Source organism: Lissotriton helveticus, chromosome 12, assembly GCF_964261635.1.
Source record: "Lissotriton helveticus chromosome 12, aLisHel1.1, whole genome shotgun sequence".
NCBI classification, from domain to species: domain Eukaryota; kingdom Metazoa; phylum Chordata; class Amphibia; order Caudata; family Salamandridae; genus Lissotriton; species Lissotriton helveticus.
Genome location: NC_136073.1, coordinates 876,057,502 through 876,082,679, shown reverse-complemented (window position 1 = coordinate 876,082,679; position 25,178 = coordinate 876,057,502). Strand labels below are relative to the sequence as shown.

Sequence of the window (25,178 nt, the reverse complement as noted above, 5' to 3'; positions counted from 1 at the left end):
TTCTGAGCTGGGATGGTGCAGTGAGCTAAAAAACGGTGATGGATCAAGCCCTGATCTTTGGACTGGGTAAGAGTGGTCTGCTTAATTCAGGCACTCTGTTCATCACCACCCCCTTTTCTGAATCATTTTGTCCACCATAAGCGTGGAAGGGTATACTCAGATGTGAGTCCCTTGCTCATTGCACCATCAGGATTCAAGCAAGCCGGGCCGAAGACGCCTGAAATGGCAGAAACCGGTCCCCGGAAGCTTGTTTCCTTCCCAGTATAAGAATTGGCTTGGTAGTTTGGTTTGCCCTGTTCCCATCATGCACTGGGACAGGAACAGACTAATTTGCATATAGCCAAGTTCTGAGCTGGGATGGTGCAGTGAGCTAAAAAACGGTGATGGATCAAGCCCTGATCTTTGGACTGGGTAAGAGTGGTCTGCTTAATTCAGGCACTCTGTTCATCACCACCCCCTTTTCTGAATCATTTTGTCCACCATAAGCGTGGAAGGGTATACTCAGATGTGAGTCCCTTGCTCATTGCACCATCAGGATTCAAGCAAGCCGGGCCGAAGACGCCTGAAATGGCAGAAACCGGTCCCCGGAAGCTTGTTTCCTTCCCAGTATAAGAATTGGCTTGGTAGTTTGGTTTGCCCTGTTCCCATCATGCACTGGGACAGGAACAGACTAATTTGCATATAGCCAAGTTCTGAGCTGGGATGGTGCAGTGAGCTAAAAAACGGTGATGGATCAAGCCCTGATCTTTGGACTGGGTAAGAGTGGTCTGCTTAATTCAGGCACTCTGTTCATCACCACCCCCTTTTCTGAATCATTTTGTCCACCATAAGCGTGGAAGGGTATACTCAGATGTGAGTCCCTTGCTCATTGCACCATCAGGATTCAAGCAAGCCGGGCCGAAGACGCCTGAAATGGCAGAAACCGGTCCCCGGAAGCTTGTTTCCTTCCCAGTATAAGAATTGGCTTGGTAGTTTGGTTTGCCCTGTTCCCATCATGCACTGGGACAGGAACAGACTAATTTGCATATAGCCAAGTTCTGAGCTGGGATGGTGCAGTGAGCTAAAAAACGGTGATGGATCAAGCCCTGATCTTTGGACTGGGTAAGAGTGGTCTGCTTAATTCAGGCACTCTGTTCATCACCACCCCCTTTTCTGAATCATTTTGTCCACCATAAGCGTGGAAGGGTATACTCAGATGTGAGTCCCTTGCTCATTGCACCATCAGGATTCAAGCAAGCCGGGCCGAAGACGCCTGAAATGGCAGAAACCGGTCCCCGGAAGCTTGTTTCCTTCCCAGTATAAGAATTGGCTTGGTAGTTTGGTTTGCCCTGTTCCCATCATGCACTGGGACAGGAACAGACTAATTTGCATATAGCCAAGTTCTGAGCTGGGATGGTGCAGTGAGCTAAAAAAACGGTGATGGATCAAGCCCTGATCTTTGGACTGGGTAAGAGTGGTCTGCTTAATTCAGGCACTCTGTTCATCACCACCCCCTTTTCTGAATCATTTTGTCCACCATAAGCGTGGAAGGGTATACTCAGATGTGAGTCCCTTGCTCATTGCACCATCAGGATTCAAGCAAGCCGGGCCGAAGACGCCTGAAATGGCAGAAACCGGTCCCCGGAAGCTTGTTTCCTTCCCAGTATAAGAATTGGCTTGGTAGTTTGGTTTGCCCTGTTCCCATCATGCACTGGGACAGGAACAGACTAATTTGCATATAGCCAAGTTCTGAGCTGGGATGGTGCAGTGAGCTAAAAAACGGTGATGGATCAAGCCCTGATCTTTGGACTGGGTAAGAGTGGTCTGCTTAATTCAGGCACTCTGTTCATCACCACCCCCTTTTCTGAATCATCTCAATGAAAAACATGGCATGCTGTATTTCTTTGTGCCCAAACTGAACAAGACACTGGGGGAATTCTAGATTTACCAAAAGTTCATAATAACACACAAATTCAAAATGGCCACACTGCAAGAGATTTGGTGTAGAATGGGGGCTACATGGCCACTACAGCCTCAAAGACTTGTACTTGCATGTGTCCATGAAAGACGAACACTAGAAGCCTTGGAGGTTCGCCGTTGGCCAGGTACATTACCAATTCAGAGTGCCTCCCTCTGGGATAAATTCTGCTCCAAGGGTGTTTGCAAACTGTCTAGCGGTAGTAGCAGCACACTCGAGGAGACATGGTATCCACTTATACCCTTAGCCAAAAAAACTGTGGAAAGCAGGCAGACAGGCACCTCTCACAAGTGGAAACTAAAGAAATAGTAAAAAACATTTCCAAGCTATAAGACAAGCGGATCTTTTTGATACCCTGGAAAATGTGAAAAGCCAAAGCTTTGTATCCAGGTCAGGGAAACTTGCATGTTTTTCCACCAGTCCCACTGATACCACTAATACTGCATAGATACAAAGTCAGATCACCGTAATTCTGATATCTCCCATTAAGACTGATGGACTTGGTTCACACTCTGCTCTGCTCCCTTATATGGGGCGACAAACGTCGCAGAGTCGCACTCTCAAAGCTGCAGCTCCCACTGAACCAGGGTGCATTAGGGGCACCCTCCTTCGAGGCATACTTTTATGCTGTGCAAACGCAGTGGCTCTCTAGATGGACGGAGGGGCACCACTTAGTAGAGACGGCAACAGACGAGTGGCCTATGTCCATACCGGCCATTTGTCGCATGCTGCTCCCAGGCATGCAGCTCAGAGCATCGCACTTGATCCAGGTGAAGGTAGCACAGGCATGAATACATCGCATCTCTGGCAGCACCCCGTTATACACCCCTTTATACCCGTTACCTGGCCAGCCCAAAAAGGGAGGGTATTACACTGCCCGCACAATACAAATCTGGACAGATCACAACGTCCTAGAAGTCGGATCTCTAGTTGAGGATGGACAACTGTTGCCATTCGACCACTTTTCGGATGAGACAGGTCTCCCCCAGGACAATTTGTGCTGCACAGGCAATTAATACTCCGCAGCTGCCGCATATGGGACCGCACTGAAGGGGAGCCAGTGATCGCACCCAGAACTGCATGCAATTCTTCATATGGGGCTAGGGAGGCTCTTAATCACATGGCTCTATAAAGCGATTCGGGATCTTACTGCCACTACACTAGCCCCGCTGCGGCTGAGGTGGGAAGAGGAAATAGGTCGATCATTAGATGACAAAGAATGGGAGCGGGTGTTCGAGTACCTGAAGAAGGTATATAGAAACGCCTGTTTCAAAAACATTCATTTTTTTTTATATTGCACCGTGCTTACCTCACCCCAGCAAGGCTCTAGCACTTTTACCCAGATGTACAGTTAGTATGCCCGAGGTGCCAATCTGAAGACGCAACATTTGTACATATGTTCTGGTCATGCCCCACACTACGGCCATATTGGCAGACTGTACATGAGACATTGCAGGAAGTAACAGGACTCAAAGACATCGACACTTGGGAAGCCAGTGGGTTGGGCCTCTTTCGTAAGCGTAAAACCCTCAAAGTCGAGGCGTGCTTTGTCTCCCTAGCTCTAATATTGGCGAAAAGGGGGATTGCTATGCACTGGAGAACCCCAAGCGGCCCCCCTCCTAACGGCTTGGGTGGGAGCAGTTAAGAAATGGGGCTCAGCGGCGGAGGACACAATTAGGAGGGAGGAGGCACAGGGAATACACAAAAACACATCTCTATGGAATGATCCATGCTGCTGCACCAGTTGTGCCAGCATAGGGCAGGCGCGCAGCATCCGGTGCTGCCCCCGGATGCACCTGAGAGCCCTAACCGAGCCACATAACCCAGGTCCCCTCCAGGTACAGGAGAAGGCGAGCACCAACGCCCTTAAGAGTCATGATCAGACAGTACCCCCCAGAACGGAGCACTGAGACAGTACACAACCCCACGGCTAAACAGCAACTCCAACTGCTAAAGCACCTGCGACAGAACCCCCCCCCCATCCCCTAGCTGATTGAGACACACGACGACGTAGTTTCCTTTGTCCCAAACGAATAAAGCAGACAAGCCAGGTAGCCCAACCGAATTGCCCAAGTTTTAACCCCCAGTGTTCATTGCAGATGCACAACAAACTAGTGAAGAGGATTAATCCACAATTTCTTCCAAAAGTTATGTTATGTTATGTTATATAGATTTATATAGCGCACGGCTGCCCCAGCCAAGGGGCGTCCCGGCGCTTGCTGATCGTAACTAAGAGAGGCTGCTGCTGATGGAAACTGCAGGTAACATAACGTAAAGTAAAGTAATCTCATACTTCCAGACTAACACAGCTATAGAGCTACCAGCGTTTTCAAAACAACTAATTACAGGCAGACACGGCTCTTCACACACTGGATGTCAGAAGGGCAGTGACATATTACTTACAAAAAGACAAAGCTATACGCAAATGAGAACACTCATTTTCCTTTACATCAGTTAGCAAAGGTTCACAGGTAACCATAGGAACTAGCGCAAGGTGGATAGTATAGATGATCCTAAAATGCTACAAGACAACAGGAGTAGCATTAGAAGTGCAACCAAGGTCACACTCAAGCACGAAAGGACTAATCCCAGCCTTCATTGCCAATGTGTCAATTAATGGCATTGGTAAGGGAGCCATATGCTCTTCCTTACACCAAACATTACCTGTGTGGATATTCAAGCTAACAAGCAAGCGCGAGTGGGGCAACAAGTTCTTAAAACATGTATTCGTAAACATACGCTCACTTTAGCCAAACCTCCAAAAGGAAAGGAATACTGCGACAAAATGTATGCACAGCATGAACATACAGAAAAGATTAATGCTGCAAAACGGAATGGTTACCTTAACAGTAGGAGTAGCTTTGCAGATCGAAGAATGTTCTGGACTCAGATGTGACCCTCCCACCTCTCCAAGAAATGAGGTGATTTGAAATTTGAATGCATGGAGTAGAGACTGATCACATGGAAGCACTAGCAAGTCACCACAGGAAAAAAGAACATGAAGATGGCGACCACATGCAGGTGCCTCCAGGCATACATCTGTCATCATTGGAGGATGGACATGGCATCATTTGAATGCAGAAAAGTGGTCAAGTTTTAAGACAAACTACTCTTACAGATAACCAACCATTCTACAGGCCACCAGGGGCCTTATTACATAAAGTGCTCTGGTGGCGCAATGCTCGCGTGTTCCCGCTTTCTGTGCCTCTGGGCAACTTTTGTACTATGGAATGGGTCGCAGATGCTTGGAAGTCCCTTCTGTATTACAGATTGCACTGGTGCAACAGTGCCATCCTAAAAGGGCAATCCCTCATTTGCATGAGGGCGTGGCCCCATGCAAAAGAGGGAACCACTTTGGCTCTGCGCCCTCTTATGGACAGTGATGCACAGTCATTGCACCACTGTGGAAGGGGGGGAGGGGTTTATGGACCCCCCTACACCCCTGCAGCCAGGTGCAGTCACTCACTACACCCATCTACAAGGAGGATCTATGTCTCCCTTAAAAGAACAGCCCAGGTGCCAGCTCCACTGTGCAAGGAGGACTGGCTGCTTCAATAAACCAGTCTCTTTTTCATTAATGCCCCATCACAGGGCAGCGTAATTTTGCCACAACCCCCTGGCTTAGTGCATTATCAGCAGGGAGACTAGAAATATGATAGTTTGCGGTTGTGGCTTTTTTGTGGCATAGTTATGGATTTGCTACACAGTTTTATTTGTTCAGAATAGGATTCCTCTCCAACCCATCTCATTTACCTGTGTTACTGATTGTGACCGAGAAGCTGGGACTTTCTGCTTTGTTCAGCCAGGAGCCAAAATACGTCCATAAATTGACTAGTTCTGAAGGATATCAACTTGGATTACCTGCACCAAAGAAGCAGCACTTGCACTCTCCTGAGAGAAAACCTAAATGTTCAAATAAGCTGGAACTTTGGCTCCCTTTTGGTAAAGTTAATAACTGGGACTATCCAGCCAATAAGCCCATCATTTGCACAGAAGATCCATTACCATAGACCTAACCTTTGTGGTTGGCTATCTTCCAAGCAGATCGGGGCTAAAACTAGATATTGCTGTTATGACCACTAATGAAGACCAGCACAAGGTCTATAGCAGGGAGAGGATGTGGTGTAGCGGCCAGAGCGGCAGACTTTGGAACTGGGGAAAGCATTGGCTCAACATCCTGTGAATCTGGGCAAATCACGTAATTTCCCTGTGCCTACTAGAAATGCATCTGTCCTTGTGTAATGTAACTGGTGCTCATGGAAATCGCTCCAAAACCTTTGGGTTGAGTTTGCACTACGTAAAACTATCAACACAAAATAAAAGAGAGGGCACTCGGGGCAGTGAGACCATGCCACTCTGCTGGTCCTTGAAGACCAACAGCCAACCATCAAAGATCCCCAAGGTGTATGCAGTCATACTCTATTTGCGAGTTCTACAATGCTGGTTCACTAAACCACTTTGGTAGCACTCAGAATCTTTTAACCCCCTCTACCGGCCAACTGATTGTCCCTAAATTACCCATACAATGCCCTCATGAACCGTATACAATCACAGTGCATTAATAGTCAAACTATTGAATCCCTTAGCAGGCCTCTTTCTTTCCATTATCAAATGCTCAGACCCACAGAAAACCATGACATACTGACACCCCTCCCATAAAACACTTGTGCAAAGAGTTCAAGACCACCTATACTGGCTATAAACGCCACACTGCTTACTCTCAAGTTCTTTTTTTTAAAAGTTCTTTTTAATAAACAGTTGCTCAATACACCATAACAGACAATGCAGAGACAGGGTTTAAACTGGTGGTGTTAGACAGGATGAACAGTATGGTTTTGACAAGAGAGGATTCACAGTCGCATATCCCGATGGCACATGGTTTCAATTCGCTTTCGACTTTCCCGTTTCTCTGACCCTTCATAGCTACTTTCTGTACTTCTCCCATGATTTCTAGATCTTTTCTCATTTTTGGGGGAACCCTCTGCTCTGATAGGCCACGTTCTCTGCCTGCTGTCACAAATCTAGATCTCGTTTCCAGTCTCCAATTCTCGGTGGGTCTGCAGCCCCCCATGCCCTCGCGGTGTTCCTTTTTGCCACCCTGAAGCTAACATGAGCCAGATTTTGGTATGTTTGGGCCAATTGACTTCCCCGTCACTCCTAACAGGTGCCAGCGTGCCTCAACCAGGTCCGGAAGACCCACCACCATGGACATGACCTGAGTTACTCCTGTCCAGTAACGCTGAATTTTGAGACAGGCCCAGATAATATGAAAGAAGGTGCCACCTTCCCCGCAGCCCATGGCGCATTGGTCAGAGTTGCATCGACCCAGTCTATGTTGGAGTGTCCTGGGAATATGACCTGTGTAGGATCAGTCTGCACCATGCTCGTATGCCACTTTCCCTACGACTCTTCATAGTCTCTAACCAATTGTCATCCTCTAGCAACCCCAAATCTGTCTCCCATGCCTCCCTCGGAGGGCCCAAGGGGGCCTGAAGATTATTCATGTTTTCGATATGTGAGAGAAACAGCCTTATCGATCATGGGGTCGAGTAGCAGTGGGGAGTATTCGGGTAACAATTCTCCTTCCGACACATGACAACGCAGGGCATGCCTCGATTGTTGGTAGGGGAACCACTCCCCATCAGCCATTTGATACTCTGAAAGTCATTGAAAGTGGTCATGTCCCATTTCGCCAGACATCCCCGAGGCAGTCTATCCCTATGGGGCTCCACCTGCGAAAGCCCTGCTGGCGCCCCACTTCACCTATCAGATCACATCCCAAAATGGGGCTTGTTGGACCCTCACGTTCTTAGGGCCTACCACGATAGGGTGACCAGACCTCCCGGATTTTCCCGGACAGTCCCGGGTTTTCACCAGCTGTCCCCGCAGATTTTGGCAATTTTGGCTCATGTTCCGGATTTTGGAGGGGGTCGACTGAAAACATTGAGAGGCACTTTTTTGGGTATTCTAAAGCTGAGCTAGTTAGCAGCTGTTATAATTAAGCAATTTAATTAACAGGGATGCCATTGGTTGTAGAAATTACATTTTATTTATTTTCTTAATGCATCTTCTGTGATCCTATGTTGATAAGAGCTGTCATTCTGTGGATGAAAAATTGTAATCCTTCTTCTATTTTTAATAAAAATCCCGGTTTTTGGTTCTCAAGATCTGGTCACTCTATACCACAGGCCCTTGGTGACACTGAAAACCTTTGCATTCAAACCTCCTCAACTGCTCTAAGTGGTCCCCAGCTAGGTTCATGTCCATGGCCCTCCCTGCAAGCAGAGCCTTGGGGGCCCTTTAAAACACCCACCAATCTTCAAACTCTTTAACTCTGCCTGGAAAAAAAATATTTGGAACCCCCACAAAAGGAACAATTTTCTAAATAAATATTCAATTCAATAATCTTTATTCGGGTACAAATATCCATAAAGCACAATTCAATCACCACCAACAAAAACGAAACTCGTATTTAAATTCTTATGTAAATTCCTATTTAAAATCGTATTTAAAACCGCGGTGCATAAGGCTAGATAAATTAATAACTTTGATAGAAAATTGCAATTATGTACAATATTTAAGAAAGGCATACTATACGACAGCAATACCATATCTACGATTTACAAATAAATAAGTAAAATTAAACATTTAAAAGCAGTTGAACATACATTTAGCAGCGGCATATTTCGATCAGGTGCAATTAATTGTCAACAATATTAACAACAAAGTACAAGTGTTATTAGTTATATTTAGGTTTTCATACCTGCAAAAATATTCAAAAAGGGTTGGGCGGGCATTTAGCAGCATCATCATATACAAATAAAGTGAAAATACATTTACATTGGCAGCTTTAAATATATTTAACAGTTGCGTTATTTTATCTTCTTTTTAAATTTGAGGATTATTTGAAGCCCCGCCCTATTTAACGTGTTTACTTTCCATATTACTGGCGACAGGAAGGATGCTGCGCGGTTGCCAGGGGTTACTCTTCCAATGAGCCCACGCACCCCCCTCTCCCCTCCCCCCCTCCCAGAACTTCCCTTCACGCAACGGAGCGTCTGACGTCCCCGCAACGCGTCGCACGAACCAACCGGCCTGTACTGACGTCACGCGTACGTCACTTCCTGCGGCCCAGCTCCCTCAGCACCGCGGCTCCGCTCGGGGTCTGAGACGTCCCCGGTCTGCCTCGCCTGAGGGAGGGAGCGCACAGGGCCCGGCCCCCACGGCCCCCACAGCCCCCGCCGGGGCCCGCGGTGAGTGAGGCGTCGAGGGCCGGAGAGGGACGCTTGATGGTGCTGGTCGGTGGGAGAGTGCCTGCCCCTGCCTGCTGTGGACTTGTTTGTGAACAGGGAGCGGGTGGTGGTGTTTACACGGCTGGGGCCGCCGCTGCGTGACAGGACAGCCTCCAGTGCCTCTGTGGTACTAGCTGTTCAAGCGTGGGAGGAAGGCTTGCACTAGCAATCCCCCTGTGGTACTGACTATTGTGTGTGTGAGGGGAGCTTGCACTGCAGGGCCTCTTGGGACTGAACTGTGTGTGAGGGAAGCTTGCGCTGGTGTTGCCTCTGGGGGCTGAACTGTGTGTGAGGGAAGCTTGCATTAGTGTTGCCTCTGTGGGGACCGAACTGTGTGTGAGGGAAGCTTGCACTGATGTTGTCTCTGTAGGGACTGATTGTGCGTGAGCGACCTTGCACTGGTGTTGTCTCTGTAGGGACTGATCTGTGTGTGAGGGTAGCTTGCACTGGTGTTGTCTCTGTAGGGACTGATCTGTGTGTGAGGGTAGCTTGCACTGGTGTGGTCTCTGTAGGGACTGATCTGTGTGTGAGGGTCGCTTGCACTGGTGTTGTATCTGTAGGGACTGATCTGTGTGTGAGGGAAGCTTGCACTTGCGTTGCCTCTGTAGAGATTGATCTGTGTGAGGGTAGCTTGCGCTGCCTCTGTAGGGACTGATCTGCGTGTGAGGGAAGCTTGCACTGGAGTTGCCTCTGCAGGGACTGATCTATATTTGAGGGAAGCTTGCACTGGTGTTGCCTCTGAGAGGACTGGACTGTGTGTGAAGGAAGCTTGCACTGGTGTTGCCTCTGTAGGGACTGGACTGTGTGTGAAGGAAGCTTGCACTGGTGTTGCCTCTGTAGGGACTGATCTGTGTTTGAGGGAAGCTTGCACTGGCGTTGCCTCTGTAGGGACTGATCTGTGTGTGAGGGAAGCTTGCACTGGCGTTGCCTCTGTAGGGACTGATCTGTGTGTGAGGGAAGCTTGCACTGGTGTTCCCTCTGTAGGGACTGATGTGGGTGTCGTTTCCCCTGCTAATGCTCAGATCGTACCTGTTTTGGTGTTTAGAGACCTTGCATTAATGATGCTGAGCAGGTACCTGACCTCTTCGCAAATTATGTGTATGTGTGTTCGTTTCAGTTCCGGAGGCATCTTCTGGAGTACTTTTAAGTTTAGGATATCTCATTGTGGGCAGTGTAGTGTTAACTTCTCATTACCATATCCCTTATATTGATATTACTTTTAGAGACCATATCTGGCATTTTGTGCCCTATTCTACATTCCATTTGTGGGGTGTCCTGTGCAGGTCAGCAGTATTGTTGACAGTTCAGAGACATCTTCTTGAGATTGTGTTTACTTCTTCAGCCTTATCTAGAGTATTAGTACCTGTTTCTTAGGTTCATCTGGAGCCTTGACAAGTTTCTGAGGCCCCTTCTGAAATTCTGATCATAGAAACTTTAGCTCATTTGCTTATTTTGGAATGTTTAAAGAAATGTGAACAATTCTGATTTCTACATCTTACCATTTCTCAACAACCGTTAAACCATGGCCTTATGCCATGTCCGCATGACATAAATATGAGAAACTATTAAAAAAAAATAATACCTAAATAACTGTAATTGGAAATAAGTGATCAGGAGGATTTATCATTCTCCACACAAATGTGCATTCATTTCGTTTTTGTAAATGCTGTCAAACCATTATTTACCATGCTAATTTCCAGGTGATTTTGTTGATGGCACTTGCTAAACTTGAGTAACCGAAGTTGAAAATCTGTTGGTATAAGATCAAAGAAAGTTGTGTCGTCTGCCCAGAATATATGTTGGAAACATCTTGTGTTGGCTAATATTTTCGCATTATTTGCAATGTGTGTTTCACACAAGTAGGGTTAGGGTGCAGCTGTGTTTCCATGTTCAGATTCATAATTTTTCTTCTAGTGCTCTCTTCTCCTAGTTAGACATGAGTCCAGAAATCCTTTTGTTATTCCATTATAAACAATCACTTTTTCAGGGCACCCCAGGCCTGCATATTTGCCTCCAAACTGTACCTCTCTTCTAAAACGAATGCCATAGTTAAGGTCACCTAAGCTGTGTACAATGATTCATTTTTTGTTAAACTGGATTATTAGTCAAATATGTTCTAACAAGGAACCCTTTGTTGATCAGTTCTTCCAGAACCAATTGACATTTAAGGACTGTACTCCTTCTTCAAAGCAAGCTTCAAGGCCTATCAAGAAATGCCCTGGATTGTTGTTATCTGCTATACTTATAAGGACATTCTGTAGTCTCTTAAGTGATATCAATCTTCTTTCTTTCATATTAAAATTCTAATGCTTGTGGAATGAGCTCCCTCCTGAAAACAGAAGAAACCCCTTGACAGACACATTAAAAAAGAAGTCAAAGGATTACTATTGAATAGCCATATGCGACAATATGCCAATAACCTCCCAAAGTAACTTAGTCCTTGTGTAGAACTCTGCCCTACCACACTACTAAGCATTCATTGCATGTGTAACCTATTATTTGGTGCATCATTTTCTTTTGTACCTGCTTAATTTCTATGATTCGATGTACAGCGCTCTGATACCCTAGCAGGTATTGTTGGCGCTACATAAGACTCTTAACATAAAATGCTTCCTCTTCAGAAGTCTGTTATAGTGGAGAGCTTCATTATTGTACATTCATCCACTTCAAGGAATGATAGCCAGAGATTGTTTCTTTTCTTTCCAATTGAACTTTGCTTGACGGACCTAGAACAAATTCTGTGGCTTGGTCTTTCTCTGAATATACTAACTTTTTAAGGCATACCCATCAAATTTAGTTTAACTAACAAACTCACACACTCATGTTGTTTGTGATGTGTCTGTTATTCCCTTCCCTAACCATAACACTCTTCGTCAACTACCATTATTTTCTATATTTTTCACCCATAAGGCAGTAATCGCTGCAGTCCAAAATCTTTAATTTAATTTGCTCTTCTGCCTTAAGATCCTTCAATATTGATTACAATTTTATCTTAGTTTTTAATTACAAATATCTCCACTATCTGTTCAACTTAATTTTTTGCTTCACAAAAGGGACCTCAGCATCCTGACATAAAAGTTGTTTATTCTCCTTAACTGTTGGAGCTTCAGAAATTAATAGCTGTCTTGTGGCAGTTGTAAAATTATATGTAGTCATGGCAATAGCTTCATTCTTCAAATTATTAAAAATGATATTGTAGCTTAGTTGAATTAGAAGCCATGTTTGAGCTTTCTGCGATCTACACATGCTATCTGAATTTTGTAGTTTCAAACAAGCCCTGTGGCCTTCACATTATTCTCCCATTCCCGTAACTGAAACGGAGCAAGAGCAAACTGTGGCGTAATCTGTTTGTAAAGTGACCTTCCTGTTATCAAATGTATTTTGGACATTTGTCAGGTGCCAGTATTTTCCACAGGAGCAGATCGACGTTAACTCGCAAGGCCTCCTCTACTCATGTAGACTACACAAAAATGATTTATCAAATAGATCAACAAGAGTGAGGGGAAAGGGGGAATGGAGCAGAGAAGAGACTGCTCCAGGTCTTGAATCTGGGATTTTCCTATTCTTTCTTCTAATGCAATTCTATTCTGGTCTTCACCCTCTTCATCTTGTAAACTCATACCCTAAAGTCAAGCGGCATTAGCCCCTCCTTTAGTAAGCGAGGGAGTTTATATGGAAAGCGATAGTCTTATCAGTTATTTTTTGCAGGTTTTCTTAACCATTTTTTTAGTGTTATTGAATATACATGGATATACATTGTCTTTTAAGAATTCCTCACGTTATTAGTTGGAACACAAACAAGGACTTATTATCCGTTGAGGAGACAAACGTCTCACATCAAGGATGGGAAAATGTTGCACTATTCTGCTAGCAAGAATAGAGTGCTAACTCAAACTCAAAGAGTGGACAGAGTGCATTGGTAACTCAAGGGTTTTCTCCTTACTCAAGGTAGTGCAGGCCCGAGACCACAAGCATAGATAAGGTGTGCAAGAAAACCTGAGTCTCTTACTGAGAATGCCTTGACTCGAGACTGAAACCGAGAAGGGGCTGAGAAGGGAAAATATAGTATTTTCACATGTTATGAAGATAACTCGGAGGCCATCCATGAAAATCTTCTCTTCCATGTTTTCCCATTGTCTGGCAACACTTTGTCACATCTTCCACTGGTTATATTTTTTTAAAGCTCAGGATAACTTGTCTAGGTGTCAACTGAGCTAAGTTGTCTATCTTCCTTACAACCTATTGATAGTTCAGAAAGTTTCTGTTGGGAAATACTGAAAGATATTAGTTTGTGTACCTCTCAGATCTGTTTCACCTTCTTTTAATATCTGTACTGGGACACAAAAGTAGCCTTGTAGTTCACAGAAAAGTAGTCTGTTATAACAGGGGGTATTTTTCAAATAAGCGGTAGAAGAATTTGGCATGATACCGATTTGGGTAAATACAATTACCCAGGAGAGCTTTCAAAAAACAATCAGTAAAATTACCAATCATCTGACCCTGACAAAAGATAAAGATATATTTGTAAAAAAAACACCGGGATGGCCAATCATAAATGGATTCAGGAAAAAAAGATCCAAGACTATCTTTTAACATCGTGGTCGCAAAAAAACAAACATATCTTTTTCAAAGCACGATTTGGCATACTCCCAGGATTGTCATTTACCTCTGTGGAAAAAATCAGAAGAGAATACCCAATGCATGTTATGTAAATCCGGACAAGAGAACAGTATACATTTACTGTGTCTTTGTCCTGAAATAGTAAATGAAAGTAAAACAATTTTTAAGAGACTATTTAATGATCGTGGAGTAAGGAAATGTAGGCAAGCTTTGATAGCGTGTTTAAACCCTGAAGATATATTTATGAAATCTGCATTTGTAAAATTTGTGTGTATAGTTGGAAAAAAATTGGAGTAATTTAATCTGAATTGCTAATTGATTATATTTTAAAATGTTGTATATTTTATCTTAGTAAGTATAAGATATGATAACAATCTTATATCATTTTATCTCATTTAAATTTTATATTTGATGACACTTTTAGTAATTTTTGTAAGATTTTAATTAATCAAACAAAATAAATAAACTTGAAAAAAGTTGCCCGTTTCTATGAGGAAATTATAACAGAAATTGTTTTTTAGCTCATCTAACAAATACACAAGGAATTTCAGGAAATTTCAGTGCTGTGTACCCAAAGAAAATGTACACATTGATATTAGCAACACTCAATTTACCGAGGCCTTCAAAGCTGGTTGATATTTTCGAAACATGAAGTAATACGATCAGGTCTCTTTTCTGGCTAACAGTCATTCGTTAACTCAACCTCTACAGAAGAAATCAGAGTAACAAGGCCACATGAAGGGCGTCTTTTCATTCCTTTTATCACTTTTTTGCTCATAAATGGGATCGTTTTTACATTGTATGTAATTTATTTCCCACTTTTCCTGAAGAGCAATCATTTATAAATCCTGATCAAGGAAATTGTTTTCAAATCCTTTTAAAGCCTCCGCATTCGTCCAGCTTTACGCATGCTATATTAAAAGTTCTCTCATTGGGCACAGTGTTGGATTTTAAAAACATTTTGTGACAATTATCGGTGCTCTCACATATTTACTTACGATACTTCAGTTATCTGAGTGTTTTGATTTTAAGCCTGAGTTTGTATTTGCCACTGATACTTGTTTGATTAATAACAGTTTTTCCAGCTGTTCATTTTCTCATTCAAAGTGAAGTTCGACCGAGGACAAAGCACATATAAAGTTTGAGATAGACATCGCAGTGACAGTATGTTTCTTCTACGCATTCAAATGGTTCCCCTTTACAAAATATATGTGGATTTCACAGTTCCTATTTTCCTCTATGAATTTATACTTTCTTCCAAAATAGATTCCAAATGGAACTAAACAATCACTTTATCCACATTCACCTTTTCTGTTTATCCCTAGAGAAGGAGGCCAAAGCAATATTGTTTACGATGATCATCTTCTAGTTGCACAAGTTTAAGATATTTAAAAATATTTTTTTTGAAATTGTTTAATATTCAACGATCTTAAAAGTATGTTTTAGAACCATTGTGAATATAGGTGTAGATGGACATGATATTAAATCGAGATAAAATACTTATTAAAATAGGTTTCCTATTTTTCACTACAAATCCATTGTTTTTACATATCACATTATTTTGGATTTCAATGATTGGTACAATTTTTTTTCTGAATGATCCACTGCAGATTTTGGTGTGTCTAAATGGGTTACTATTTCCTGTGTGCTTACTTCTTTTTCTGATCGCTTCTTTACTGTGTTCTCTTTAGGGGCGGATCACAAATGTTCTAGTACTTTCTTTACAAACATTTTCTCGCTAATTTGATGCCTTTTATTGCATTCTTCATTGAGTTCAAAACCTCCTTTGGTAATATCAAGATCTCTTCTTTTAAAGGTTGTTCGTTTTCGAATATAAATAACTCTTTTCAACTTCTTTCATAAGTTTGTTTTCATTAAGCATTTTTCATTAGTTCGTAAATTTAGATTTTAGTATTATCACTTTCATTTTGGATCCTACAGGTACCTTTAATGTAAATGGACTTTTTTTGTTTTTGTACGTCTCTTTTTATCAACTTGCTTTTTATATTTAACACCCTGGTTCACATCATTAGTAAGTATTTCTTTATTTTTATAGTAACACTTTGCTTGTGCTAACAATACGATTTACTTCCACACCTTTTCAGATGTTTGTGTTTTAACTTGCACAATCTCTATTGCTGCAGCCATATCAGTCGCAGGTGATCATGACTGCGTTACAGTTTAGAAGTTATTTCCTCACGGAGTTCCAATTCTTTGTTATTATAATCACCCTTGTTGTCCTGAGTTTTTACTTCTGGCACTTTTCCACCCTTCTCTGTGTGATTAAAACCCACAAGTTTCTGGTTATTTCTCACCATCATTTTTCAAGCTATCCGAATATTTTCCAAGTGGAACAGCATAAATTCCATTAGAGACAGTGGTTAGATGGTAGTCAGTTAAACTTATTTTTTATATATTTCTTTCATAAGGAGCAGATCGTAGCTTGTTATTGGGGAATATAATCAATACTCATATTTTTTGGGCATCTGTCAGAGAGCGAAATGGTTGATATAATGTGTGTAATTTCTTGAATTTTTTGTTGAATCAATTCTGCTTTATCTTTTCAGTTGAAGAGGTGGTGACTCTTTGAAAATGCTCTAATCTGTTTGACAAAATTGAAGAAAGAGGCACATCCACCTTCCATAAACTGAAAATCTATCTTGTTAAAAAACATCCGGGATGATTTCTTCACCATGGTTTTTGTAGGTGCTGAATCATGTTATAGAACACAGCTACTGAGGTGTCTGCTAGGAGGACCCCCCCACCAATTCGTTCTTATCTATTTTTGTAATGCGTTCTGGTCCTACATCCTCTTTTTCATAAAATATATATTTTTTTCTTTTTCAGCCCCTTACCAGTTCCTATAGCTCGCCTAGCTCTGCTTTCTTTTCAAGAACGTTATTTTCCAATCTATGATCCTATATAATCTGTAATTTCGATGTCTGAATATCTCCTATGCTTTGGAGCTAGCTATTATTTAAAACTATACTAATCGGGCCATTTTGCATCCTTTTACTCAACTGGTTATAACAGAATTCTTTAATATTTAATTTTTCAATTGTTTTAAATGCAATGTCCTCATCACTTGCTTCTCACTTTGGCCATTCATTATTTGTTTGTGTCATCTGATCGTTTGTGTTCTTGCACTCATCACTTTCCACTCCTCTTTTCTAAAAGGCTAACATGTTCTACCTTCTTTTTAGCTAGGTTGAGTGGGCATTGTTGCCGCTACCTCATTGACTCATCACTATACACAGTGTTGGGCACTAGATTACGTGTGCTCCCTCAGATCTCAGTCAATAAAAGTTAACACTTTACACACCACATTCCAGCAATATATAAATTCAGATTCATTAAGACCTCAATGCCTCAGAAAAAAGAAGATGTAGGACATATCCATGCAGAACCTTTTGGGAGAGAATTTGCCTGGAAGAATAGGAGGATGAGAAGGGAAAGGGAGCTTCCTTGTTTCCCTCCTTGTGAGCCATCCTCCCTAAACAGCTCTGTACGACTCCATTGGGAAATACCAACTGCAGTTTTCTGGGGTCCAAACAGCTTTTGAGTGGTTCAAGCTAACTAGAAGCGCGACAATGCAGATCCACGAAGACTCCTTTTTCAGATTAATACACGAGTTGGAACAGGTAGTGCAATCTTTGCTTGAGGCTACGTTTTTGCAGGCCGTTCAAAAACTCATTGGTTTGTCTTGATTTTTTTTGTCCTTGACGATGATGGATCGCCTAATTTCCCCAAAAAGTCTTTTTTGAGGCAGGCACATCGCTGATATACAACTTTTTCATATTGGCAAAAATGGTGTCTTGCCTAATTATCAAGAATCCTAACCCCCTTTACATGCTCTACTCTAAATTATCTTACGATTACTTTTTTGCTGCAGGGAAAATGGCGCAAGGAGGGATCAAGCAGGAGCTGTTTGATGCCATAATGAAAGAAATGGTCGGAAGTTATGAAGTGTCCGAAGTACCTGGAGAAAGTTTGGCAATGTTGACTGTTCCAGCAATTCCAGCGCCCGGTAAAGTAAATCTTTACTAAGTCATAGTTAATATGAAGAAAGCATTGTGCTGTTTGTAGGAGAAATTGAATAAATTAGTTTAAATTAATATATGCATCATTTTAGATGTCCAAAAGTAGAATGTTTTCCAGGGCATTACAAGAAAACTCTAGACATGTTTCCTGAGAGAGTTCCGGTTGTGGCTCTTATGTTTCAAACCACATGACTACATTAAATAAAACTGTCCGCAGAGTAAAGTGTGACTCTAGAGGCCTAGGTGTCCCTAAATATAAAATCCTATCGGACTCTCTCCTCCGTCTCCTTGCACTGTGCTAATCACCTTGTTTTCTGAAATATAAGGGTGTCGGTGCAACAGGGCCCACGATGGTTTGAACTAGGTTTTTGTTTGGTTTATAAGTGGCCTCACTAAGAGGCAGACTTCTTTGTTTTTGTTCCTTTTGCTTCTGTCTGTAGGTTTTGATGGGCATCTTTTCTCAAACATTACTTTGAGCCACATGAAGGCGAAGATACACTGACCTCAGTCTGCAGATTAAAAACAGATCCCAATCTTGCTGTTTCTGAGCACTTTTAAGTCTAGAGACAGGGCTTAATGCCGGCACTTAAAATGTATGAGCTCTAGTGGATAATCCCTGGCCTTATCCATTGTTTCTTGGGATTTATTCAAAGATTTGTCATAACAATTGTCAGAGGTCAACAAAGTAAATATCCTGGTTTGTTTGTGGAGCATGAATTAGAACGGACAGAAATTCTTAAACCTGGGGTATGGACCCCCTCTGCTGGCTCTTAAACTCATTATGTTACTCTCCAGGGAGATTCGCTTGAAGCTGGGTCTTGGTTTTGATCGTGCACATGCTTGCTTGTCCCATTTGGATTCTTGTGGTACCTTAGGATTCCTGTGAACACCTGGCTGCACTCTGCACTTGTAATCCAAATATATCCCCGATGCTTGGTCTTATCTGCGGCCGCCAGTTTACAGCAAACCTTTAAAAGAGGACCCTAATTATTTAGTGGAAATGCTGTCACCTAAAGCCAGCCAAGTACTTTTGATGGGACTTGAACATTTGGTGGAGTCTTTTCCTGAGCATCACGTTACCGTAAAGTCTGAAAATGTGGTTAACAACCATACTTCTTTTATAGTTTTTTCAGTGACCTTACTTGGAAGGGCTCCAGCTGAATTGGTCTATACATTGGTCTCAATTCACCTAATATTACGGTCACGTCCCTTCTCTTAGTTGGATAATAATTTCCTAACAGTTCTGTTGTCCTAGTGCTTCCTCACTTGTACCTAACCTCCTTCACCCCTAGAAGATGGCAACCAGCAGTAAATGAGCTCCAGTTGAATCCGAGACCTACTTGTCTCTCATTCAATCCTTTGCTGCCTGCAAAAGCTCAGCTGAAGATGTTGTGGGCTCCAATGAGTCTCCAAAAGCTATTTTTGATACTCCCTTTACTAACGTTCTAAATAAAGCGAAATCTAAATGGTATGAAAGAAACAAGCAGCCTATTTGTTGTAATAATACCAACTTTAAGAAGTGAGACATTGGTTGAAATTGTTCAAGTCACATCTTAATATGATGTTTTTTTAAAAGCAGGACATGTTTATATTAAGGATCATTTGGGCATGGAAGGCAAGCAATCTAGACATAATTCAAAGGGCTGATGACTCCTTAGACCGTTAACCGATTTTACAGGTCAACTATGCCTTCAATCAATCAATCATTTGTAAAGCGCACTACATACCTGTGAGGGTCTCAGGGGGGGGCGCTACTGATTGAACAGTCAGGTCTTGAGTATCCTCCTGAAGTTCAGCAGGTCTTGGGTCTGTCGTAGGCTCAGTGGGAGGGTGTTCCATGTCTTAGCGGCGAGGTGGGAGAAGTATCTCCCACCGGTGGTTGTTCTTTGGATGCGCGGGACGATGGCGAGTGAGGTCGTCGGAGCGTAGCTGGCGGTTGGGGGATGTAGAAGGAGAGCTATCTGTTGAGGTAGGCTGGGCCAGTCTTGTGGAGTGCCTTGTGTGCGTGGGTGAGGAGCTTGAAGGATATCCTCTTGTTGACGGGGAGCCAGTGCAGGTTTCTCAGATGGGGGGTGATGTGACCGTGGCGTGGTACGTCGAGGATCAGTCGTGCCAAGGCATTTTGGAAGCGTTGTAGTCGATTGAGTTTGGTCAGGGCTCCCGCGTAGATGGTGTTTCCGTAGTCGAGTCTGCTGCTAACGAGGGCCTGGGTGACTGTCTTTCTTGTATCTGTCGGGATCCATCTGTATATCTTGTGGAGGGTGTTGAAGCAGGAGGAGGAGAAGGCGTTGACTTGAGTCGAGGATGATTCCCAGGTTGCGTGCGTGGTCGGTGGGTATCTGGGCTGCCCCCAGTGCTGTCGGCCATCAGGAGTTGTCCCAGGCTGAAGGGTTGGAGCCGAGGATGAGGACCTCCGTATTGTCAGAGTTCAGCTTCAGACGGCTGGTCTTCATCCAGTCTGCGACGGCCTTCATTCCTTCGTGTAGGTTGGCTTTGGCGGTGATGGGGTCCTTGGTGAGGGAGAGGATCAGCTAAGTGTCGTCGGCGTAGGAGATTATGTTGAGGTCGTGCTGTCGGGCTACGTGTGCGAGCGGGGCCATGTAAATGTTAAACAGCTGAGGGGGGATCCCTGGGGTACGCCGCACATGATCTCGGAGGCTTTGGAACAGAATGGGGGGAGGCAAAAGCTCTGGGTTCTGCCGGAGAGGAAGGAGGTGGTCCAATCCAGAGCCTTGTCTCGGATCCCTGCGGCGTGGAGGCGTGCGTGTAGTGTGCAGTGGCAGATGGTGTTGAAGGCGGCAGAGACGTCTTGGATGATAAGTGCTGCGGTCCCGCCGTTATCCAGCAGGGTCCTGATGTCGGTGGCGGTGATGAGGGCAGTCTCGGTGCTGTGGTTGTTGCGGAACCCTGACTGGGAAGGGTCCAGGATTCTGTTTTCTTCGAGGTATTGGGTTATCTGTCTGTGGACGGTTTTCTCGATGACCTTGGTTGGGAAGGGGAGCAGAGAGATGGGCCGGAAGTTGTTGAGGTCTCTTGGGTCTGCCTTATGTTTTTTGAGTAGAGCGTGGATCTCGGCTTGTTTCCAGATCTCTGGGAAGGTCGTGGTCTCGGGGGAGAGATTGATGACGTTGCGATGGTGGGGTGCGATGGAGCTGCTTGATCTGTTGAAGATGTGGTGCGGGAACGGGTCTGACGGAGAGCGGAGTGGATTGGATTGAGCGCATGGTCTTGATGGTGTCATCGATGCTCATGCTGGCCCAGGCTAGCAGGGGGTCGTGGTCGATGGTGTACGGAGGGTCTGTTGTGTTGCTGTCTGTTGGGGCTGTCTGGGTGTTGAAGCTGTCGTGGATGTCAAGTCAAGTTCAAATTTGTATAGCGCACTACTCACCCAGAGGGTCTCAAGGCGCTTGAGGGAGGGGGGGTACGTTACTTATCGAATATCCAGGTTTTTAGTTGTTTTCTGAAGGAGAGGTGGTTCTGTGTAAGGCGGAGGTGGGTCGGCTATGTCTGCTATCTTGCGGTGGAAGAAGGTGGCGAGGGAGTCGCACAGTGCTTGCGACAGCGGGATGTTGTTGGTGTTGGAGAGTTCCTTCACGATGTTGAAGAGCTCCTTGCTATTGTGTGCGTTGATGTCGAGGCGGTCTTTGAAAAAGGTCCTCTTGGCCGCCCTGATGATGATTTGACACGGTCTCACACAACATCTTGCTGAATCGACTTGAGGCCATAGGGATTAACGAACTCGCCCTTGACTGGTTCCGGTCCTTTCTTAAGGACAGATCCTTTCAAGTTTCAGCCCCTCCCCACATCTCCCAACCCCATCCCATCGACCAAGGAGTCCCTCAGGGATCGGCGCTTAGCCCATCTCTTTTTAATCTGTACGTCCAGCCTCTTGCTGCAGTGGCTAGAGAGTGGGACCTTACGCTTGTGTCGTACGCCGACGACACACAGCTGGTCATCTCACTCACTGAAGGCCCTTCTACCTCGGCCACCAAATTCAGGAATGGGCTAGCGGCAGTTGCACAGTGGATGACACGCAACTGCCTGCAGCTGAACGCCGGGAAAACGGAGGTGCTTTTCCTTGGCAAGAATCCCAGCTACTGGAGCGATCACTGGTGGCCCTCCTCGCTTGGCCCTACCCCTGTGCCAAAAGAGGTCGTGAAGAACCTAGGTGTCTGGCTTGACTCTTCTCTCAACTATCAGTCCCACACAAAGAAATTGGCAGCAACGTGTGTGGGTCTAATGAGGAGTCTTAACCCGATACTCGGGTTCTTCGACCCCAGTACCCTCCAACTCATTATCCAAGCCATGATACTTGCCCGGCTGGACTATGCCAATGTGCTATTCCTGGGGGCAAATAAAGCAGAATTAGCGCGGCTGCAACGCATTCAGAACTCGGCCGCCAGAGCGGTGGTTGGCCTCCCACGAAGGTGCTCTGCCAGAGCTACCATCCGTAACCTGCATTGGCTCCCAATTGAATCTCGAATTCACTTTAAAACTCTTACCACCGCATTTAAAATTCTGAATTCTGACTGCCCTGAACTCCTACGCCCGCTCCTTGTACCCTACACCCCTCAGCGTAACTTACGCTCACTGGGACAACACCTCGTGTCGATCCCACGATTCAAGCTCTGTAGAATGGGTGGGCGTTCCTTCAAAGTCTTGGGGGCTAGACTCTGGAACTCATTACCCCTACATATCCGCACTTTAACCAACTTGACTGCCTTTCGGAAATCACAAAAAACTCATCTCTTTTCCCTCATCTAGTTCTCTGTGGCCATCCCCCTCTCCCCTCAGGTACTGGTTAGGTCAGCGCCGGGACGCTCCGTTGCTGGGGCAGCTGTTTGCGCTTTAACAATCATATAACATAACATGTGGTGGTGGTTGCGGATGGCGTCCATGTGTGCTGCATGGCTGTCCAGAGTTTGTTCACTGTGCCATTTCTTCTCTAGTTTCTGGCAGGCTTGCTTGGAGGCTAGGAGTTCTGGGGTGAACGAGCTGGCCCTCTTGCTGGTGTGTCTGTGGGGAGCGTTTCTTCAGCGGGGCGAGGGTGTTGGCGCATTCCTCGATCCGTGGGTGGGCAGAGAGCGAGGTTTGTGTGTAGTTGGTCTTCTGTGATTTTGCTCCATCAGCGGTGGGGTATGTGTTGGGTGCGGTGGTGGGTTTCTGGAAGGCGAAGTGGATGCAGCGGTGGTCGGTCCAGAGGAGTTCGGTGGTGTGGCTGATGGAGCCGTACAGGCTTGAGGAGAAGACTGGGTCGAGCGTGTGGCCGGCGGAGTTGGTGGGCGTTGTGACGAGTTGCTTCAGTCCGAGATTGGCGAGGTTATCGATCAGGGTTGTGGAGTTGTTGTCGTCGTTGTTCTCAAGGTGAAAGTTCAGATCTCCGTGGAGGGTGGAGGTCAGGGCGTGCGTGCTTATCAAGTCGGTGATGGAGTCGCTGAACTGGGGGCGGGGTCCAGGGTGTCCGTAGACGAGTGTGCCTCTGAGGGTGGAATTAGGGTCTTTGTGGATCTGGAAATGCATGTGTTCGGCGGTGCTGAGAGCGTCGTCGGTGCTAGTCAAGACCCTGATGCTGTTCTTGTGGACGATGGCGCTTCCTCCTCCTCCGACTCCGTTTGTGCGGTCTCTGCGGGTTATCTTGTAGCCGTCTGGGATGGCTATGGCGATGTCTGGTGCGGAGGAGTAGTTAAACCAGGTCTCTGCCAGGAAGGCGACGTCCGGGGATGTTGTGTCGAGCAGGTCCCAGAGCTCGACGGCATGCTTGCGCGCGGAGGGGGTTTTCAGTAGTATGCATCGGAGGTGGTTGGAGTCTTTCTTGGCGGGTGGTTCGTCGGCTCTGAGGCTGGTGTATCTGCAGTTCCGGCAGGTGAAGGGACCGTATCTGCGTTTCGGGCGGCCTTGAAGCAGGTGTGGCTCCGTCCGGAGTTGAGAGCGTGATGGCGTCTTAGTGGCGGCGGTCGTCGTGGCGGGTGCGGGGGCCATGGGTTCTGTCGCTGGGAGCGGTCCAGGCACGGGCGGGCGCAGACCGGCTCGCCTTAGGCGCTCCTGCCTTAGGGCGGAGGAGCAGCTGGGAGGCGCGAGGCAGCAAATGCGAGCAGTCGAGGGGCGGGGACGCAGCGGCGAGGGCGGTAAAACTCATTTCATATCTCTGTCTCTCACGTTTTTGAAACAAACATTAAGCCAGTCAGAAGGAATAGCCTTGAATGCTACACACCGAAAACAAATTTTTCTGTGACTAAAATTACATGCATAAGTTGAACGTACCCTGAGAGGAGCAACTGGGCTGAACTTCCTTCACCATGACCCGATCTGCCTTCCCCTTGGCACTTGTCCTCATGATCCTGGCACAAGCATTAGCTCTTGCATTGTCAATAATTATACCTCTGTTCCTAGCCACAGAGTTTTCCTAAAGCAGTATTTTCCATACTGTGGATCGTGAGACATAAGTGGGCCAAGAGCCTGTTTTTTTTGGGTGTCAAAAGTCCAAGCAATAAATAAAGATGCCTTTTTCCTGTGTTTATTTTGTCACAGTTACTGCGCTTCAAAAATAGGAGTTAAATGTGGGACTATGTTCTTCTGACAGTTTGCTGTTTATTTTTCTAACATGGGGACTGGTGTTTACGAGATGTAACTTTCTTGTAATGCACAGCAAAATGCAAACACCTGTAAAGTCACAGTACACATTCAACAGTTAGAAAAAGCAACAAGCATTGGAAATGCAATAGGTCTCGCAGCATTAGAGTTTGTGCTTTTAGAATTGTTTATGTTTTTTTTTTTTATCTTTAGCATTTTTGTTTCCTGTAGGCAATGCTAAAGAATTACAAAGAAAAAAAGCCATAAACAAATCTAAAAGCTCTAACTCAAATGCTCCGAGACCTATTGCATGCACCCATTCAGTTGTTGGCCTCTCAGCTGAGTCTGCCAACTAGACAACAAAGTGGAGGTGGGGCGGTTAACTAATGAGGCAGTAAAAAAACAAGACGGAGGGAAGGCAGAGAAGGGGAGGGGGGAGGTGCACGTCCAGTGTGTAACGCGGTTCCCAACCAGCCAACCCTGTTTTGAACTGGAGGAGAAAGCGAAAGCAACTCTAGATTGCACGTGCCTCCTTGCATTGGAAAAAGAATAAAAGTTTCTGGATTGAGGGAAGAAATACATCCGGCCTTCTTACCCAACAAACAAAATTATTTTGAAGGTACGAAAAAAACAGCTCGGGATCGTGTCCAGTTGCCTAAATAATTCATCACCAAAGAAAAGAACAACATGAAACACTTA

The 25,178-nt window shown here is 44.9% G+C and overlaps 1 protein-coding gene across 2 annotated transcripts in view; it reads left to right on the top strand.

The window, feature by feature from the left end:
* Positions 1–9,053: 9,053 nt before the first annotated feature.
* LOC144797830 (uncharacterized) overlaps positions 9,054–25,178 on the top strand; it is a 127,302-nt gene continuing 111,177 nt past the window's right edge. Inside the window, exons 1-2 of one of the 2 annotated variants that reach the window (XM_078668638.1) lie at positions 9,054–9,210; positions 17,762–17,896. In XM_078668638.1, coding sequence (XP_078524764.1) covers positions 17,767–17,896 — 130 coding nt within the window. In that variant the 5' untranslated portion in view covers positions 9,054–9,210; positions 17,762–17,766. The remainder of the gene's footprint in view (positions 9,211–17,761; positions 17,897–25,178) is intronic. The other variant, XM_078668637.1, reaches the window with a different exon arrangement.